At 37.1% G+C, this 22,237-nt stretch overlaps 1 protein-coding gene across 1 annotated transcript; it reads left to right on the forward strand.

Annotated features, from left to right (window-relative positions):
- The first annotated feature begins 237 nt into the window (after positions 1-237).
- dusp3a (dual specificity phosphatase 3a) lies at positions 238-21,735 on the forward strand. Its single transcript, XM_030122257.1, has 3 exons — positions 238-607; positions 11,173-11,405; positions 14,601-21,735. Exons 1-3 carry the CDS (start codon positions 411-413, stop codon positions 14,828-14,830), a joined length of 660 nt encoding a protein of 219 aa, XP_029978117.1. The 5' UTR covers positions 238-410; the 3' UTR covers positions 14,831-21,735.
- Positions 21,736-22,237: the final 502 nt, after the last annotated feature.

The raw sequence follows: 22,237 nt of genomic DNA on the forward strand, positions 1-22,237 counted from the left end.
AATACAGAGTATAATATTATGATAAATGGTGATAAATCACTTAAAGAAAGGTTAAATAGAGAGAAAAAAAATCATCTGAGACTCGACACAAAAATAACACTGAGTCTTTATGAGTTTAAAAAAAAAAAAAAAGATCACATCATCTTTCTCAAACTCACTCTAAGTTTGAGAAAATCAGTTCAGAAAATAAGTCCGTGACTTTTACTTTGAAAGTTGAAAGCGGAAGTGTGCTTTACGTGCGCTGTGCGTCTTGACGCTGATGGGAGAAGCTGTAGAGCTCGCGTCAGACACCTTGTAGACTAGACCGCGCACGACTCACGTGCGGAGGTAAAATGCAGCTGAACAATCGGAAAATGAGCACGAGTCTGGCTTCGGTTGTCATCTAACATTAGTTTGTGAGAAGAGGAGCCATGAAGAAACACCAGAGTCCTACGAAACAACAACAGCAGCAGCAGCAGCAGCAGCAACCACCAGCTGATGTCCCGGTTCCAAGCACCGAGGTTACCGTTCAACAACTCAACGAGCTCCTGTCGGACGGCAGCGGCTTCTACAGCCTACCGACACAGCACTTCAACGAGGTGTTCCCCAGGATTTACATCGGCAACGCGTGAGTCATTTCAGCTCGTTTAATTCCTAATGTTCGTTATGGTGTTTGACACTGACAGGTAAGACAGGTTTGGAGATAACAGCGTTTCCTCCTCCTCCTCTTCCTCCTCCTCTTCTTCAGCCAGGCGTCATCTTCGTCCAGACAATGACAACAGTGTCGCATGTCGGACAGCACGCGCACAAGGGCGGGAGTGTTATTTTGTTGTCTTTGTCATGGACGAAGCGACAGCCTGTTGTTACTAACAAATAACTGGTTGTCCTCAAAATATCAGCCTGTGTAGCACGGAGCGGGCTCTCCTCAGCAGCCACACAGGTGTCTATTGTGTAACACAGCCTTAAAATAATAATAATAATAATAATAATAATAATAATAATAATGCAAGAGTCGATTCCCGTTTCAAAGGGCTCAACAGCCTTGTAAACACGCCCAGATTGATATGTGATGGATGAGACAAAGACCTTATTTTTCTCAATCAATCTTCCACCATCACGGTCTTCAATCAGGTCCTCCTCAAGCTGCTCCTGTTCCTGTTCAGTCTAAAGATTTCTATTGGAATACTAAACTGCAAAAACAATGATAATGTGGATTTTTTTTTTTTTTTTTTTTAAACTCCTGAGCGGGAAGCATCTAAGCAGAAATGTATGCAGGCCATATATTAAAGCTGATACATCTTTTCAAACGTTACCTAAACCCCCAAGTTGTGAAGAAACAAAAAAACACTGCTAAACCTATTGTGCAATCCAAAGTATTGTAAAGGGCTGGCACATTTACTCATTGCAGAAGTTCTAAGATTTAACATGAGGCAGTGCTTTAACACACAATGTGTATAGCACACTGTGTATTAAACATAGGACTACAGCCATAAATCTGTGGTTGTTGGATGATTGTGACCTATTGGCTTTGTAATGAACTTGCTGACTCTTCAAGAATTTACAGCCTGATGTTCCAGTAAGGCTAGATGCTGGTACTTGGTATGTGCAGTATGTGCAGATTGTGTATGAAAAGTGTCTGTGTGCGTCAGATAAAGACACACAACAAGCTTCTCAGTTCCTGCTTCCTGTATACCGTACACATTGTACAACTCATGTCAGGTCTGTTTTATTGACATTGATGAATTTAACCCAATAGAATAATGTCATTATTTGAAGATTTTCAAGGCATATGAGGCTCAGAACACTCATTTTTAGGGAGCATAGGGATAAAAGGTCTGTCAAAGCACAGAAGTGGGGCAGGAACAAGGTGGAAATTATTACTAAAGCCACAGTATTTGATAGCTTCAACAGTGTTGGGCAAAAAACCCATGATTACGTATTGGCTTTTTGTAATTCATGACTTCAAGAGACAGACAGCGACATATGTGTGTGGGTAATTTCACGATTCAAAAGGAATAAAAAGAAAAAAAAATTCTCTTTCCATTGACTGTAATACATAATTTTTCTCTGAAATAAGGTTCCATGAGGCACAACCAGAAGGGATAGGACTTATCTTTTTATATCAGGGCATGATCAATCGGTTACATAGGGTAAAAAAATTGTTCAGATGATGATGAGTCAGCCTACATTTACCTGGCATATAAGTGTAATATATGGATGGAAAGGATATTTCTAGTACTCTGAGGTCATGCAAAGTTACTTGTCAGTTTCAGCCATTTTCACTGAAATGTTTGTGAAAAACATCTTGGTTACATAGGGTTAAAATAAAAAATTGTCGAATTTTTCAGCACGTCAAAAGTTGCTGTTTTCACTTGAAGCTGCCAAAATTAATATTACCATAGTGTATTGTTGACTGCAGCTCCTGCAGTTTTGGTGAAAAAAAATTAATTGGTCTAGGATTGGGGGATATCAATATGGAGAGAAGTCTGGTTACGTAGGGTAAAGTAATTATGGTTACGTAGGGTAAATTGTCAAGTCTTCAAGGCTGGTAATCAGAATTGTCTGTCAAGCACAAATGATTTAATATTATCCCAATATCATGCTAGGAGTAAATAATTAAAAGGATAAATAATGTTTAAAACCTACAATCATTTAGGTTGAGATATAAACCAGTGCTCTCTTGGGCAAGTAAAGTATGAGACAAAAGATATAAATGTGGACGTCAAATGTAATATTTTAAAACACTGAAAATTAATGTCTCTTTTTTTTTTTTTTTTTTTTTTTTTTTTTGTAGACATCATTTAGAAACAGTGAAGTTGGTTTTAGGACTCCCAAACAGTTATATATCAGCTACAAATGACAAAATAAGTCTATTTTAAAGTTGTTTTTTTATTTCACCCAACATGTTCATAGTCCCCTGACTATGCCCATCCGTGCACCCCTGCTACATGGAATAAATTCATAATTGACAGCTGTTATTAACAGTCGCTGGGATTTTTTTTAAGCATTAATGCAATAAAGACTAATGGACTTTAATATTTGTCTAGAAGGAAATATGTCTTAAATCTGTCTTTCAGGTGTAGCTTTATGTGAAAACACCCTAGTTCTGCAGTATTGCATCTGTTGTGGGAAGGTTAGAGAAAATATCATTTAAATTTTATTTTGGCTGAACTCTAATAAAAGCTTCTAATACCACATTATGGATTCATGGTCTAGAACAAATCCTGGGATGCCCCTGAGAAACCAGTGTCTCTTTGTAGTCCATCACTTGGCTCCAGTGATTGCCAAGAGAGTGGAGGGTGGGGAGGCAGGACAGAATACAAGCACATTACTGTACTTCAGTGCTACAACAGAATCAATCTGAATATGCCAATCTCCTTGGCCAAGTCTCAAAAACAAAGTGCTGGCAGTCCTGTGCTTTGCTATAACTGATCACACAGTTCTACAGTCCTGAAAGAGAGGCTCTGAAACACAGGACATGGTTATGAATGTCTCTGAAGAAGTTATTCTGATGTTTGATTGGGAACATTTGTTTGCTGATTATGAGGAACAGAGTATAAAATAGAGAAATGGTTCAAACAAGTCCTTTTCTTTCATCAGAGGCCATGCTCTCTATGGTAATTAATAAAATATGGTACTACTGAAGCATATCATAATTTGTCCAAACAAGATGAAAGGGTTGTGTAATGTAATGAGATATTACAAATGGCTCAGACACAGAGGCGGTATTGATTGTGGACTAAAGCCTGTACTTTGTCCACTGGGACCCTCTGAGTCTCTCTGCTGATGTATCTTATTAGCAGAATCCTGTTAAACTTCAATTGTGTAGTTGGTCAGCAAAATTATGCACTTATCCATTATAAACACTAGTACTGTAAACTAGATTGGGGAAATATATTGACCTAATTTGATTAATCATGTGTTTCTAGTTCAAAAGCTCTGTAATTGGTCTTAATTTCTCAACATAAACTCAAAATGCAATCTGTTTATTTGTTTGTTTGTTGTGATATATATACCCTGTGAATATGTACCATCAGTCACTGCACATCAGTGAGTCTTGAATTCCTTTAAAGAGACTTTATGTAGGCTAGTATTTCTGCTTTAAAATATAAAAAATGTCTTAAAATTATCATTACATTGTTTAGAAGAGAGAGCTATGAAGTTCTGCCAAAGATGCCAGGGTATTGGATTGTGGAGGTATGAACTGAACTGTATTTACACCAATGGGCTAGTGATCTATGTGACCACTAGAGGGAGTAGTGAGTTACGCTGCCAATCTCCAATGATGAGGAAAACTAACGCCACGGGGCCTTTGACCAAATCAGAAAGTGACGAGATCAGAACCGTTAAGAGACAACTTTTAGAGTCAAATAAAGTGACATTAGTAATAAAAACTAGAAGCATTATTGTTGTTTTCACCACTGGACACAGCTCTAAATGAAAGGAATGGAGTTGGATGCTGAAATCATAGCGTTTCCTCTTAAATTATAATGTGATTTAATTATTTTAAGTTCAGTGTTTGTTGAGCCATGGTTCAGACTAGTGATATCCCGATCTGGATTTTTTTGCTTCCGATCTGATTTTTTTTAGGATTAGTTTTGCAGATACCGATATAATACTGATCTGATACCGTCTTTTTACAATGAAATTTTTGATTTAAATTTGGAGTCATTATTTATAGGTTATTATGCTATTATTTTACTTGAGATCACAATTGGGCTGAATGTGGAACCTGAACTAAAACAAGTATGACACCTTTGACTCTTAATAACTTTAGTGTAATTTTTGCACTTTCTCATGATCTCGTGACTAATTCCGATCTGATCTTGTAAAAAATTCCAGATCGCCAGCCGATACCGATCTTTAGATTGGATCGGGACATCCCTAGTTCAGGCTAAACTGTGACAGTTCTGACCTTGTTTGGACGATTCCAAACAAACCTTTAGTGCTACTACTGAAAACACAAACAGTGCAGAAAACCGAGGTGATTTGTGGTTTAACTGTGGCTGTTTTTTGTCTAAAAACAGAGCAAAGCTAACAGACCTATAATGTAAACTATCAGCTGACACCTGAAGATTATAAGACCAAGTTGGTTTATCGACTGTCAAAAAATCAGCTATGAGTTTTTGTTTGAAGACATAAATTTGATGAAACCATAATACAAATGTGTGTTAACCCTGAGCTTTATACTTTCCTCTGTGAGCGATACAGTCTGTGGATACTTACCATTGAGTCCTTGGTGGTTTTGGTAGTTTCCTCCTATTGTGTATGTATCAATACTACATATAACCCCTTTAATATATCAGGGCTCGTGACTGCGACTGAATTACGGTCGCATGCGCCTGAGAATTTCGGTAGTGCGACTGTTTTTGAGATTACGATCGCACGGTGCGCCAATAAAAAAATGAGTGAAAATTAATACGTGCGCCTAGAATAATGGCTGCAGAAGAAACTCGTCAGCTGAAAATAAACAAGCTCCACGCCCCGCTGACTGAAGCGGAAAATCTAGTCCCCGCCCCCTCGCATGCGCAGGCGGCATAAACAAAGGGATCAAATAACTCCACCGACGTTTGAAACAATCTCCCGCCAAACCCGGTTAGTAGCGCTGGCGTTGTTCCAAGTATTTTCCCATGACGTAATGTATCCTGCAAGTCAGATGATCATGTTGCGCGAATCAACTTGCTACATGATCAGCTGACCGTAACCAGCGAATCGAGGGGCTAATGAATAAACAACAAGCGGTATCCAGACGTGTACATGATTCGTCAAAAGTTTCTTCCTCAAAAGTTGGTTGTTGCAAATAATGGTGTGATTCGTCTTTCTTCTCCAAGAACCAACTAAAGTATATACCACACATTGACAATTGTTTTGCACCTGTGTCAATGTAAGCTTTTTCTTTCATACTCTATTCAAATACTTTATTCTAGGTTGTTAACATTGCTTAAATACATATAGGAATATTACTTGGTATGGCCAAGAGTTTTGCTTGTTCTCCAAATTTTTTATATAATAGTGGTGCGCCTAGATTTTAGCCTGTGCTCCTAACTTTTTAGGGTTAGGAGCACAGTGCTCCTAGGTCAAAAAGTTAATTTTGAGCCCTGTATATTTTTTTAAATTTTGAACAAGTGTACATAGGGCTGGGTGATATGTAAAAAAAAAAATCATAAAATGATAATTTTTTAGATATCAGACAATATTCAGTCAAATCACGAGTTTTGTCAAGCTTAAATTTTCCGTTACTCACAAGTTAGTTGTGAAGACATGAGAAGGTTATTTTTGATGTTAAATATGATTTATTTTCTGTCAGAAGTTGAACATGACAGATATGCTGAAGAACATTATACAACTGTTTCAGATAAATAAAACAGGTACAGATATTTAAAACTAAACTAAAAGTCTGACCAGCAGGTAAAATCTTTCAAGTTTTAAAAGAGAACACAAACAAAACAGACCATCTTCACAAAACAATGCCGGCGGTATATACGTGGGGGTGTGTTCTGTAACTGGCGTAAACCGAAAGTGAAACTTTATCTGCTTTGAACATCTGATTCCCGGCTTCTATGCCTCTGTTGTACGCCGGAACCGACACCGGATACTTAGCATTGAGTCATTGATGGTTTTGGTAGTTTCCTCTTGTTGTTACAATCAACAACAATTATGTATGTATCAAGACTACATATAACACCTTTAATGTTTTTTTTTCAACAAGTGTACATTGACATCCTTGCAAGTGCTGTTTTTGTATTGTTTAATGATATTGCTCATTTATGACAGTTTTTGGAAACAAAAATCAGTTCTGAATCATGTTTCATTTTGATTTCATTATGATGTAAAAACAAATTAACATCATCCATGACACACAATTCAGCAGTCAACTGACAAAGAACTGAAAAATTGAAAAGCATTGTAATGGTAGGTCAGGTGGTTTATTTTGTTTAATTTTTTATTTTCCATTTTCCCTGTTATTCTAGGAGAGTAGATTGATAATGTCCTTAATTTTGGACTTGGTTAATTTGACAAAACATGGAAGAGGAGTAATGATTTATTAAGTTAAAAATAGTTTTTATTGTGACTTAGTTTGCTTACTTATATTGATTTTAACTACTGATTTTTAGGTACTAGCTAAAAAGTATAATTTGGTTACAACAAGCTAAAGCTCAATAAAAGTAAAAAAAAAAAAAAGTTAACCTGAAAATTAAATCAGTGACTGAAGTCCAGACCAGATTTATTATGTATGTCTTTTAGTTAGGTTTTACTTCGTTTTGTGACTAAAAAGTAATGAAGTGTATTTATAGTTTTAATTTGAGGCATCTGCTAGTTCCAGTTACGTTTTGATTTAGTTGTAGTTCTCATGTAGTTTTTCAGGAATTTTAAGGATGAAAGAAAAAAATTACATTGAATATTATTAACAAAACTATTGTTTATTAAAGTTCCCATATTGTACAACGCCATGTTAAACATATACACCATGAACCATTAACACTGAAGGAAAACTAAAACAAAGTTCAAAGCTGATTTTACTTGTGGTTCTATATCATTTTGCTTTGTTTTGCATTGTTTGTTGCAGTCTTTACTCAGCTATTGTCACTTTTATTTCAATGCTCTGCCTCTGCTTATTTTACACTGCTACATGTAGTTTTCCATTTTTCTTTTTCAGTTAAACCTTGGTCTAATCAACTTAACACTACGTAGCAAGCTGTTTTTCCTTATGATAAAATTACCTGCTGTTTTATATATTTAATCATTTTCTGTTTTATAATATCCCATCATATTTCTACCTTTAAAATAAAGCACAAATGCAAATTTCTTAACTAATATCTTCTTCAGCTGGGTGTAAGTGCTGCTGTATGCAGCTCAGGGACAGAGCTGAGGTGTGGTTGTTTGGTTTGAGAAACACTTTGGCTCTTTGTGAAGCTTGTCTTTAATAATGGATGTTGTGGGACTGCAGATCCCAGGGTGAGGAGGCTGGGACAGGGCAGGTAAATAGGAAGTATGCCATTGGCTCAGACTCACTTGAACCCAGTGTGCCTCTGCATTCTGTACTGTAAAAGTACAGTAAATGGAAACAGTGCTGCTTAGACAGAATTCAATGCACAGATGCCTCCCAGTATTAAATGAACATCCGCTTTTGTGCATTATGAGGCCAGTGTGATGGAGAGAAAGTGCTCATAGTGTACATCACAATATTTACTGATCACCTTAGCCCACACACTTGCACTTAGTCTAAATTTAGATCCATTCACTGTTAGAAAAGAAAAGGGGGAAGAAATGTAAATGCCTTGTGTGGCTGATTTGAGCCCTCATGGGGCTTTGCTTTGCTTCATCACAGAGCATTCACGCCCTATAGCTGACACACAGGCAGATGGGCTGCTTCATCTCTACTCCTGTGGCCATAAAAAAGGTGGCTGTGAGGTATTTTTTTTATTAGATCTTGTGGAGGGGCTTTGCAGCCTCCTCTAGGGAGCTGTCCAAGGGTCACCTAGCCTTGCCTCACCAGCCTCATATTGACTGAAAGCAGATATAGCAATAAAACACACACAACACTGTCAGTATGAGCGCTTTATTTTAGGATTTATGGCTCTTTGGTTTGAGTTGGTTTAACAAAAGATGATTTAATGCTGTTAATATTTTAAAACAATTTTAAGGATTTGTTGGCTAGCTGTGTATTTAAGTGTACATACTTTGGTATTTTGTGCCATAATTTTGACTTTTAATGGGTGTATATCCACTTGCAACCATGTTCTGTTTTTTTTTCTAATTTAAGATCAAAATAGTAAAGAGGCATTATTACATGCATCACAGACTTCCTTTTCATGCACCTATTTTTTGCTACATTTTTAAACATAAATTCTCTTCAACTGTCTAATTAGTACTGTAACACTAAATAGCCCATAAACTGTTTTTGCAAGACAACACATACAAGAGTCTTTTATTCAGAATCAATGTTTGATGCCTTTGGCCACGGCAGGCTGGACAGTATCAGTGGCCTGTGGCTTTTTGCCAGACACAGGCCGAAGCAGCCAAACCCTGTTTCCCTGTGTTATGGTTTGTTAGCTGGGATCTTTATGGGTTTGTTAGCTTTGTAAAGACCTAATATACAACATTATAGATCTTAGAGACAGTACTATAGAACAGGACAAGGGCAGAGTATAGTTTCCTGGAAGTTAAGTAGATGAAGATGAAGGTGAGGCTACTGGACGGGAGCAGTATTAGGAAATACCCTTTAACCCTCCTTTCCTTTCCTGATTGGAGTAATAGTAATTTAACTTCTTTAGAGTTCATTTTTTTCATTTGTTTGTGATCTGCCTCTCTCGTGAATCAACTCTGTAATCTGTTCGTTTATGCCAGCCTGTCTTTTGGGAAGTGTTTTGCCATCATCCATGTGTGTACATCATGTCTACTAATATCTGCTTTGTGTGTCTGTGTTGTGTTTGCCAGCTGTGTGCCACACAATACTTTGTTTGTCTCTGAATATATTGATCATGTGGCTAAACAATGCTGCTCCTGTCCTGCTGAAGTTAACAATTTTAACAATTTGGAACAGATACTTTTAATATGAGGATGAATAATATCCACAGCTGTTTTTTTTTTTTTTTTTTTTTTTGAAAGACATGTAGACATAGAATGTTCGGCTCTGTATTTTTATAGATACTGTAATGTAATAAATGTACTGCCATATATGTGCTATGTATGTTGACAAAATGACTAAAACATATGTGTCAGCTATTTTTATTAGTGCTGTTCTGTTGTACTCACTGTTTTTGTCACAAGAAAACTTTGATTCACCATCAGCAGCAACACCAAAGGCATTTTACTAGGTTAGGGACTTCTCATTGCAGAGAGGTTTTTCACAGCTTGAACACCTGCATAGACAAAAGTTTTATTGACTTTATCGGTGCTTAATCTGTTACCAACCCAGGGTTATTAGAATTAATTTACAAAGAGAAAAAAAAATTAGCACAAAAAAAACAGAACAGCAGTTTTCAAACAGATGAGTTGTAAATACAATGAAAAATATAACATAAAATGGAATGAAATACATGTTTTTAGATTTAGACTGTTTGATGGGGTACTAAACATTAAAACCTATTTTTTGAGCTGTAAAGATAAAAAAAAAAAAATGTGGAAAATATGCTACGTCCTGTTTGAGATTCTTTTTGAGCCCGCCCACCCATTTCATTACGTAGTTGTACTTATAGTATAGTTTTAGTACAACTGTCCATCATGAAATATGTATTTAAAAAAATCAATCCACCTATTCTTTTGTCAGATTCTGCCAAATGACATTCCTTTTCTGACAAATTGAACTGAAGCTGTTTTTATTGCTCTGTTGTAAACATCTGGACTCATGGGCACAGTTATTTTGGCTCATATAACTGCTGTGTTAATTGGGTTAATTAGTTTGTTGGTTGGACTGTGAGAAATAATAAAAAATAACTAAAATAGCTAACACCACAGGCTGCAGAAGTGCACGTTTTGTATTTGCAGATTAATGACCACTTCAGGTCTCTGTGGGAAAGGACTGTATGATAAAGAATAGGCTGTGAAAATATTCTAAATATAGTATACATGTAAATGTGCTTAGCAGGGCTTTCTTGGGTGGTAAAACCAGTAGTAAAAACTCTAACTTTCAGAGTCTCTTACAGCTCTGCGTAAGTATAATTTGATTCTCTGTCATACAGATGTCCCTGACCTACACCTGTCTTACATCCACAGCACACATTCACATTCATTACACATTCAGACACTAATCGCCTCCATTTCAGCTCGTTTTGGACTTTGTAGTAATTTTCTGAATTTTGCAGAATGGGGTAAAGTTACACCGTGAAGTTTTGCTTTAGCTCCAGGTGGTAATTACTAAACTCTCCAATAGGTCAAGAAAAGTTAATTTAACTTTGTGTTCAGGAATAAAAATGGCTTTGCACAACATGGGACATTTAATAATTTAAATATTTAGTGTCACTCAGTCTTTCATTATGTATTTTCCAGCTTCTATAAATGAGGACCTTTGTCATAATAGCTTAAAAACTAAAGCTAAGTCAAAGCTAAACTTCCTCAACATACAACTAAAGCTACATCTGCACTAAATTAAAATTGACATCAATACCAACCTGAAAGCAAAATAAAAACTAATGAAAAATTCAAAACTAGTTTTTACTGTTTCACTCTAACACTGAACCTCTTTTCATCCAGGTTTGTAGCCCAGAATACAATGCGTCTTCAGAAACTCGGAGTGACACATGTCCTCAACATGGCAGAGGGCACTTCCTTCATGCATGTCAACACCAGTGCAGATTTCTACACCGGCACAGGCATCACATACCATGGTATCCAGGCCAATGACACCGAGCAGTTCAACCTCAGTGCCTTCTTTGAGGAGGGGGCAGATTTTATTGACAAGGCTCTAGCACACAATAATGGCAAAGGTGAGTCTATTCTGTTTTGTTGTCTTGTCATCTGGGATACAGGATTTGTCACTTTAATAACCACAGTGCTGAGGTTGTCAGTAGAAGACAACATCAGCAGTGTTAGACTCATATCGGTGATGTTGAAGTCTGTTGATCTAATTATATACAGGTGCAGTGCTGCTGGAGAGCATCACAACAACACTTTTTCCCGCAAGTGAGGAAAGATGATATTCATCTTTTGCATATATATTTTTTTAATTCATACACATAGATATACACCTTTCAAGATAGAGAACATGAAAATGACTTGGATTGGTTAAAGCTGTATTGATTGATTTGCAATGTCAACTCTTCTGGTGGCTCTTTAACCCTTTAGCTAGACAGTGAATTAGTTGAATTGTTTTAAGTTGGTCTATAACAAGACAGACATACAATGAGAATTAATCAACTCTGAAAAAAGGTCAGTTTTGCTTGCTATTTTAGCTAATACACTATTGAGTAATCAAATTATGAAAAATATAGAAAATATTCGTTTTTTTGGTAATTGTACTTGTAATTGTCGCTGCCAATCCATGAACTGGACATGCAAAGTCTAAAGTTAAATCATAGATGTCAGCAGTGACTGGGTAAAAATATGTTATTTAAAGCATGTTTTTTCACTGCCTGTATGTACACTTAAATAGCAAAATGAATGAAGAGTCTGTCTGTTCAAAATCTCTCAAAGGCTGAGGAGATCAAAAGAGAAAGTAATACACCTTTCCCTTCAGTATTCCCTGCTTAAAAAATAGTCTCTCTAAGTTGAGGAAGGAAAACAAGCTTCCTGTATTTCTTGTCAAATGAATCAAATGGAGTAACACAGAAATCCTTTAGTGGACCTGATGGAAGGACTCTGCTAATTGTTGCGCGGCTGTAAATTTGTGATGTAAAGACAGGAGATTACCCTGAATATGATGACCCTGAGTCTAAATCTGACACACTCCTGAGCCTTGCTCCATATTCTATTATCACGTTGTGTCCCTGGATGTCAATACTGTTAAAACACGTTTTCTACAATGGCATAGTTATATTTAACTGTTACTGGGATATAGATCTAAGAACTGTGCAGTGAAATAGTGTACTACTATCCTTCCATTTCTTTCAGAAGACACCCAAAAGGTAAGTTTTAAGTTAGCCTTTTTGTTTTATTGTGTGGGATAGATAATCTAGCATTGTGCAATGGTTTGGAAAGTAGAAACTTCATACCATAAGAAACAATCAATCCCATGAGTCCCCAGCTCTTCCCCACCCCAAAAAAATCTTTCCACATCTCTCCCAAAGCTCCAACTAAATATAGCCCTTTTGTCACCACATGTGAGGGATGTGTCTAATTAGCGTGCTGAACCTGTATTTTATGGCATAGATTTATTAATGGGTTTGACACAGAAAAACATCTTAATTCTCAGGCAGTTTGGTGACTGTGGAACAGCTTACTGTATGGTAAATCAGGAGTGAAGAGCTACTGTAACAGAAAGCAGCTTAGAGGAGAGGAGTGAATAGGGGATAGAGGGAGAGCAGAAATTGGAGAGCGTCTCTCATGCTCTTGCTGCTGTTTTGTATTAGTTTGACATTGGGCTGGGAACAAAATTATCTTTTGACTTTTTCTGACCCCTACAGCTCTAAGCTCTGAAAAGGTCAGAGGTCAGGGTTTTAATGAGGTGCTGCATTGTTGCTTGATGTCTCTGCCTTTACCATGAGGTTACTTTTACAATAGATGTATTCGCAGGCTCATATTTAAGGCTGTCACGGTATTTTTACATTTTATTTTCAATCATAAAGGACAAAAATGTTTTTGCAACACAACACATACACCAACAGAAACAAAAATGATATTGTGTTTTTATTTTATTTAGTTATTTTTTGCTGGGACCTGTACCAAACGTGCATGTTCCTTTATAACTGGACAATGTGATTTGGCATCTGTATGCAAGCACCTCCTTCTTCTTGTTAACAATTTCTGTAAATGAAATTGTAATTGTTCAGCCTTGTTCACACTAAATACTTCCAGTTCAATTTCATCAATAACATCAATCAGTGAGAACTAGAAAAAACATAGTCATGACCTGCAAGTAAGTGAATAGGTGAACAAGAAAGTGAAACAGGGAATTGGCAGCTGGTGGATGATAGATTGTACGAATGAGTGAAGTAGTAAGCCAAAAATCTGGTGTGTCTAACAAGAGGATACAGTAGAATCAGCATTGATCTGTGGAAGGCAGGATGATTAGATATTGAAGAGGTCATTTCATTGACAGAGGACTGTTCTAAGTGGAGTATAGAGGAGAAAAGAAGACGACGAGAACGAGAAGAGAGATAGATGTTCGAGAGAATCTAGGAGGGGACACAGAGAGGTGTTCTGTTTCAGATATTGTGCAGAATCTGCAGATCTCACCTGAGCTCGGCACATCAGAGCCTTTGTGAACGTTGCCAAATTGAATTCCTCATGGGACTATGGCTTATCTGTAATGTAAGTTAGACAGGGACAACTCCCAGAATGTGCACACAAACATGTTGTGATTTACAAACACAAGCAAACACATGACTGAACATGCATAGCTCCACCGCTTTCCTCTTGCGTTCAGCAGACGTACACTACACATACAGCCTGTATGTACACACACAGTGCACATTGCAGTATGCAGATTGTAGGTTTGCTGTAGAATGTGGAAGCGCTGAAGATGATTGACTTTGCCGACTCTGCAGCAGAGGTCAGGTCTTGTATTTGCATCTCCTGGCAGAGAAGATGCTTTGCTAGGCAAAACTGGTCACAGCATATGTTCCCCAAACGCTCTTACTCTCCTTTGTTTTCTTTCTTAATTTGTTTTTTTCTTTTTTCCTCCTCTTTACTTTGTTTCTTCCTTCTTTATCCTTCTTATCCCTCTTTTTGACTTTTTAAACCATTGTCTCAAAGTATATCAGACTAACCATGACCTTTCTGGTTTGAATTTAATATAAAAAGAATGAGGAGGCTCTTTATCTCTTAAATATCTACAGTTTATTAAATGCAGAATATATTTATAATTTAGGATTATTTCCGAGTGTCATGATGATTATATCTCTGAATGGATGGCTTTAACTGACAGTTTTTTGTTTTGTTTTTTTTACATTTGTTTTTAAACCAGCCTTGCACCATATATAGCACTTATTTTAATGTCCTATTTTTCTATCTGTGTCCTCCAGGGAAGGTGTACGTACACTGCAGAGAGGGTTACAGCCGCTCCCCCACCATGGTTGTTGCTTACCTCATGCTGCGCCATAAAATGGATGCCCGGTTGGCGGTGGCCACTGTGAGGCATAAGAGAGAAATTGGTCCTAATGACGGCTTTCTGCGCCAACTGTGCCAGCTTAATGAGAAACTGGCAAAGGAGGGCAAGCTGAACGGGGAGGTGGGCAAGCTAAAGACCAAATGAAAGCAAGAGAAGGTGGTATTAAGAGACTCTCTGTCCTATCTTCTCCCATCATGCCTTTCACAGGTTTCAGCTGCTCTCTGAGACTGACCCCACCTTGATCAAACCAGCACCCATCTGACTCACCAGGGGTATTTTAACACACAAATCTATACACATGGTTCTTAGTATAGATATTTCTGCCTCATGCTCACACAAATTCTGACACACATGCAGACACACTACTCATCTGCCATCTTTATTGTTGTTTATTTCTAATGTCCAATCTACGTCTTGCTGCTGCTCTGCAATGGGCCGTTGATCTTCTTCACAAGCTCCTGATGAGCACGATCACTAATACCTAACCTCTTTTCTAACTCCGTACTGATGTGCAGATGTCACACTGCAAAGACCTGAAAGCTCTAAATTGCTCTCAGTAAGCATTCCTTCAATTCCCACAAATTTAAAGGGTGGAAACCTTCACCTTTATTTTTAAGGTTTATTTGATAGTGGTAGAAAATAGAAGATTATAGCACAATCATTCCATAGTTTCCACTGCCGGGAATATCAGTAATGTCTCCGCCAGCGGGATAACTCCATAAATTCCAAAACAGCTCAATGCTATGATAAATTCCTTAATAGTGGACATGTCTGTCTACTTGGCTCAGTTCATATGGTGCAACACAAAACATACATCACATGAAGTATGTTGTGAGACGTATGGTTTAAGGAAATATTAAGTTATGTCAAAATGTAAATAGATGATGAAAAAACATTCCATGAAAACTGAAGAAGCCCCCAAAACCTTAGTTGTCCACTTTAATTCCTCAAATATGTTCAATAGGGGCTGATGTTTTATGCACAAGCTACAGATTTTTTTCCACACACTCAACCATTCAAATCCTCCTCCCCCTCTAGTAGCACTATGTAGCATTTCAGTCGGCACCCGAGACTCTCTGGCCTATAGTTTGAAAGTGGTAGCATTAACATTTATGTGCAGTGAAGACGGTTGTTGATACAGAGCAGCGGTGTCAGTAAAGCCAGCATCAACAACAGCAAAGGTCAAGCTAATTAAAAATAATGAGCTGCATGGTTTGTTCATGTATCAGCCGCATTTACCTGCTGACATGGAGAATGTTTATACCTGTCATATTTATGTAATTCCGTTCAGATAAGGAAAGTCATTTATGATGAAATGAGGTCATTTCCTCTATTTAATTTTAAGTAGGATGGGAAAAACAGGCAAAAATCATATGTCAGCGTATTTTACTTGAATGGCAATATATTATATATATACAGTATATATCAGCATTTGTTCAGAAGTGGGTTTTTTTTCAGTTAAAAGCCAAAGCTGTACAAGGTGTCACAAAAACACTGACTTTTGTGGCAGCATACTCAACAAACTCCTGCAGAGTAAAGTGGACTAACTGAACTCTTATGCTGGCACGTCGAATCACCATAAATGGACTTAAATACATCGGCTACACAAAAACATGATGCAACAGTCTCTTTGAAATACCATATTTACCCTGGCACTTGGTGCATTTAATATTAATATGTCTCTGAGAGGGAGAGAGGGACAAAACTGAAATGCTAAAGCAAATGTGGTGATGACATGGGGAAAAAATTGGACGAGAATTTGTATTGAATAATTGTGATATAGTCATTTACTAAATCCCATGTAGAACCAGTTGCATTTCCAGTATATTTAAATGTATTGGCCTCATATATCCACGTTATGAGGGAAGCAGCAGATAAATCATGCATTAAAGAAGTTAACACTTGATTGAAAACTGTCTAAACATGGCTCTGTTTGAACAGAATTATTATTACAGGTAGAAGTAGTTAATGGAATATTTCCACTTGTACCTTGTAATAAAAGCTGCAGTCCTGGGCTCCATTTTAGTTGCTGCTGCATTATAGGAGATGTTTCTGTTATAGACATCAATATGCTGTGGGAAAACCATGTGACCTTCAACACTAATGGGCTTAGTTTTTTTTTTTTTTTTTTTAAATACAGTAAGTATTTACTGGTAGCCATTTAGCTTTAATTTAGTTATCATAGACAGAACTTCTCATACTGTATATTATTGCAACTCTCCGTGCATTTCTTAATTGCCATTCCAGCATGAATTGTACAGGATATGCTCCTGGCATTACTTGTGGAAGTCCAAAGATTCCTCTATAAAATAAGTAATCAGCTCTTGTAATGTACCAGCTAACTACTCAGAAATATACTCCTAATGCTCCCTCATCACTGACACGCAAAGTGGCAGTTGCATATGGGTGTCATAAGCCTCAATTTACCACCTTTAAACCAGAGGCCTTTGGTTTTTAACTGTCAAATGCATCAGCAGGGATGGATGCCTCCCATTTTCAACAGAAAGTTCCAGTCATCATGCCAGAGTAGTCCACTGCCAGTTCCCTGACACAGCCATTTGGTCAGTATCCAATACCACTGTTTCATCAACACAGTTTGTCACAGGTCACAACATATCACTTGTCTCACTCCAAAGTGTGTGTCATACCGTAAGTTATTACGATTTCATGTGCACACAGGATCCAAATACAAAGCCTTTTTTGTTTGTCAGTACTAAAGCATTGCAATATATGTCAATACCCCATCAGTTTTGTAGAATGTAATCACATCTAAATATGACTATTTTCAGACACTAGTAGTTACATATAGGCAATGGTAGTTCATCAATAATACCTTTGAAAAGACACTGTATTTAATATTAAGTATAATCCTGTAAAGTAGATCCTAGTGCCACAGAGGATGCTGGGAGTGTTAAAACCTGCACCAGGTCACTCCCCTAGAGAGAACAAGACAGATGGAGCTGTTGTAAATTCCCATGAAGGTTGAACTGTGAGAATAAGGGAACTTTGGAGACAGTTTGAGATGGAAAGTCGGAACTTTTGTAGCTGGATGATCACCAGCATCACTTCAGCTTTGCTGTCAGTAAAGAGCGTCAGGAGTTCAGTCTCTATGGTTGGGGGCACAGCAACATAAATCCAGAAGGATTGCAATTGACTTGACAAGAAAACAAACTAGTTCAACTAGGCTCTCTCACCTCATTAATGGCACTATTTATTCCTCCTTTGATATATCTGTATACATATGAAGATATACATGTATACTGTATATACATATTTATGTGTTGACATATATGAATGTATCAGCAATGTGTCTATAATGTGTAGGTATTGTCAGTTTGTCTTAAGTCTTATATATCATGTTATATTTGTATATGACATTACAGTATAACCAACTTTTGCACAGCACCCCCATTTTTATGTTCCATGCGGTAAATTGCATGTACAACAATATACAAATGTACATGTAAAATACCATGTTATATGTAATTGAGATATTTCATATCACAATTATGCAGAACTTGCTTATAACTGCGGGGATTTGAAAGCTTAACTTGGATGCTGAGGCCTGCAATCACCATATTGTATTTACAAGTGATTTGTACAGTTATGATTTTAAGTTTCCATGGTAGTTCCTGAAATATTTAGTTGAATTCATGACATACAGCAAGATGCAGGTGGCAGAATAATATGCATATAAATAATCCTGCATTTGACCTCACTGCATCACGCCATTGCAAGTATACATCTTATTACCATCATCTGTTCATTTGGAGCTTCAAAACGTGCATTTGGATCATTTTCATTTGAGTTTGGACAAGCACAGCAGCTGTCTTGGAAGTGATTTTGCTACACTTCTAATTTCAATTAAATGCTTTAGGGTTGGAATTTCCTTCGTTTTCTCTACTTACTGTTAGTGAACACAACAATAGTATGTTACTCAAGGGTTGACCTGTATTGGCTAGAGACAATGTGTGCAGAGTTTTACTGCAGTTTTCTATAATTTTGGCTTTACATAGTCCCATGTGCATTAGCTGTGTGTAGATTTGGGTCAGTGGGAAAGAAAGAAATGTATTTAAATAAAAACAGCCAGAGGTCATGCAGTGCAGCCATTTTTAGACCATGGTTTTATAAAACACTCTGTTGTCATAAAATCCAGTCTTTAAACAGGATCTCAAAACACGCACTGAACTGTCAAGTATTACCGTAGCCTCTGACTCATTATTGGCAAGAAGAGAAAGTCAGAGATTGTAATATTATCATAGGGAGTTAGATTTAAGGGCAGCCTGTCTCAAACTCTGCTGATTTAAAACATGAGTGCAGTTGTGATGCTTCTCTTGGGGCGGCTTCACAATGTTGCATTGTGACATTGGCTCCCAGTGAAGGTCTCAGCCCTGGTTCACACACAGGTTGTTCCTGTCCACTCTGAGTCCTGTCCTTTGGTCATCGCATGCAATTAAGTGTATGAAACACACACTTGAAAATGTTTCAAAATCTGTGTAGTAATACACATGATTTCACACATTTTGCAAGCTATTGGGACCGCTGGAGTGTCTGGCAAGATAAACTGTACGCAGTACTTCAAATACTTGAGACCATTGTCAAGTGTAGTAAAATCATTTTCAAGTATTGTGTCACACTGTACCTATTTACCATGACTTCACCATGAACCCCAAACCACACAACAATTAAGATTTCCCTGTCCACTAAATTAAATTGTATAACAAATAGTTATAGTCATGCATTTGTATTGTACAAAACAAAAAAATATATACTGAGATGTAGCAACAGGCGGAGAACCACTTACCTCAGTGCTCTCACTCAAACACAAACACATTGTACACCAGGACTGTCTGTGCCAAGTAACCTATTGTACAAAAGCCAGTTATAAATGTATATTATTGGCTTTGACGTCATAAAGATAACTGGGGTTTCACTCATTCAAATATTAGCATCTGCTCTACAATACTGCCCTCCCCCTGAAACTAAAAAGCAACAACTCTCTTTAATTTGATGAAAAGTTTTACATGTCTTTGAAAATGAAATTTCTTTTTTAAGAATTCCTTTGAATTGGTCCAGGATGAGGGTATGTACTTTAAAGCATCAACTGCCTGTACCAACATGCTTATTGATTAAGTCATCAAGTTTTTGAGGCTCCATGAGGTGCAACTCCCTCTGTCAGTAGAGAGCCTAGTAAACATAAAGTGTTAGACAAAATAGCCATGCTAGAATTTTTCTATTCTGCATTTTTTGTAGTGTTTTGTAGTATAGCCACTATTCTCACTGATGTTGCACATTAGTTGAACACCGAAACACAAGCTTGTATTCTTAAACACTGGGATGCCATGTCAGGCCAAGTGTGATATGGTAACTGAAATGAGGATTACACTCGTTTGAATACCTAACACAACTCCTTTTGTGTAAAAGCAATGGAGCATCAAACCAGTATGTATGAAAAGAAACTTCTATAATGGCTGTACAGCTGTTTTAACACTGTCATGCATTGAGTAACAGATAAACACTGCCACCTGCTGTTCAATGACTAATTTGCACAAGTTGTGTTTTAACTGCTAATTATTTGTGATATTGTAGATCAAAACTCAAAAGCCTCATTAAGACATTGTAGGGTTTTTTGTCTATTACCTTCCGAATAGGAAACACTGTAATCAATATTGCTACATCTTGTTTTCACATTGTAGCAGCATCATTGTGTGGGTTATACTCAAGGTACAGTATATAATGTATTATTGCGAATGTCAAATGTGAAATGCCATTGATGTACATTCTTATATATACTGAGTATGTAACACACACTAAGGCAATTCTGAATTGCTGAATTTTACTCTCATAACTGGGCTATTATATAGATAGTGTCATTTGATATTGGAGTTTTGAGTGTTGACTTGCAAATGAAACATTATTTCCTGTTTGTTTACTCCTTTACAAAAAATTTTGTTCACTTTTCTTTAGATGTATCCTGTTACAAGTTGATTCTAGGTTAATTATTTTATTCTAGTCTAAAGAAGGTTATTTTTTTTCTACAGAAGGAAACTCTGATGTGTCCAATGAAAGAGCGATTGTGACCTACTTCTCTGTCTTAATCATTTAGCTAACTGTGTCATTATCCATATTGTTTTAGGATGAGTCACCAATAATAGTAGTCAGAGCTGGGCCAGCCAGGCAGTAATTGAAAGTGATTTATAGTGCTAAAAACTGAACACATTACCAGATTGGAGGCGGATTGCTCAGTAATGCAAATAAAGCCAGGTACCATTTGTTTCTTAAGGCAGAAAAGTACATTAAATTGACTTACAAATGACTTCCTGTTATTTCCATTCTAATGCTCAGTCCCATGTGGCATAATCCAGCCATCTGCTCTTAAGTAGGCAAAAACATAAGACACTCAAACCCTCTGTTTCTGACAAGTGATGTCTTGCATCATGGAAACTCATCTGGCTGAACTTATCTGAATTGTCTATGATGCAATAAACTCCATCCATCTGGTACTTCAGTGTTCGAACTAAGACAAGATGTAATTTGCAAATACTGTTTGGCATAGGCACAGCCCCAACACCACAGCTCTCATTTTCTTCTTGCTCCCATTCTGACAAAAGGCTAAAGGAGGACTTTTAGCACAACTGAGCCCACTGCCTGACTCCTCCTGGAGTCTGTTACACAGTCATAGTCTTAACTTGTTCCATGTTTGTGTTTTTGTTCGTGTACAAATGTCAGAGAACATTGTGGTGACATTCAACAGGTTGTAGACTGGATAGGTCCGTGTGTACTGTCTTTGTCACCTGCACTGACATCTCAGAACGCATTACAACAGTAACGACACAGCACCCCACCCAAAGCCTTACAGTAAAGATTGATTCTTGGGATATGTTTTTGATTTTGTGTATTTCACTTCACACAGTAGGAAGGGACTGCTCCCTTACAGATGGAGACATTGTTGAAGTGCACTTGATTTTAAATTGCAATGTTATTTTCTTACCTTGGAGAAGTCCCTTCTTTCTTATGTTTAAGAATAAATGGCTGAGGTATTAACATCATTATGAGTGGCTTATTATTTACTACTTTGACTCCCTCATGGTGTACCTTTTTCGTTACAATAATTCTGGTCACTGTCTTTTTTTTTTTATATTTCGAACAAAATCAACAAGGTAAAAAAACAAAAAAGTAAAAAACCAAACAAACATTCAAAAAGGAGCGGGATGAAGTACAACTTACATCCTCCTGTCCCCTTACCCTATCTTTTTCTACTGATCACAAAGTCCCATGTCAGTTCCTCAGAGCACCTTTTATAAATCTTACACATGTCAAAATAAATTCCAAACAACCCTACACAAAACGCCAAAAATATTGTACATATCATAGTAAACAGATAATCTATATTAATACCATGTTGCCTGTCAGTGGTCAAAATGTATGGTTGATCAGTGTAGTTTGATTCTAAAACAACTAGTATAAACTTTAAGGAACAGGTTTGTTTTTTCCCTAATTGTCTATTTATTTATTTATTTATTTGTGTAACTGCATTAGTAGTAAATGTTT

The sequence above is a fragment of the Sphaeramia orbicularis genome, chromosome 19, assembly GCF_902148855.1.
Source record: "Sphaeramia orbicularis chromosome 19, fSphaOr1.1, whole genome shotgun sequence".
Lineage (NCBI taxonomy): Eukaryota > Metazoa > Chordata > Actinopteri > Kurtiformes > Apogonidae > Sphaeramia > Sphaeramia orbicularis.

Coding starts and splice junctions, on each gene's coding strand:
- dusp3a (XM_030122257.1), top strand. CDS start 411: ATGAAGAAACACCAGAGTCCTACGAAACAACAACAGCAGCAGCAGCAG. Junction 608..11,172: donor AGGATTTACATCGGCAACGC/GTGAGTCATTTC, acceptor CTTTTCATCCAG/GTTTGTAGCCCAGAATACAA. Junction 11,406..14,600: donor AGCACACAATAATGGCAAAG/GTGAGTCTATTC, acceptor TGTGTCCTCCAG/GGAAGGTGTACGTACACTGC.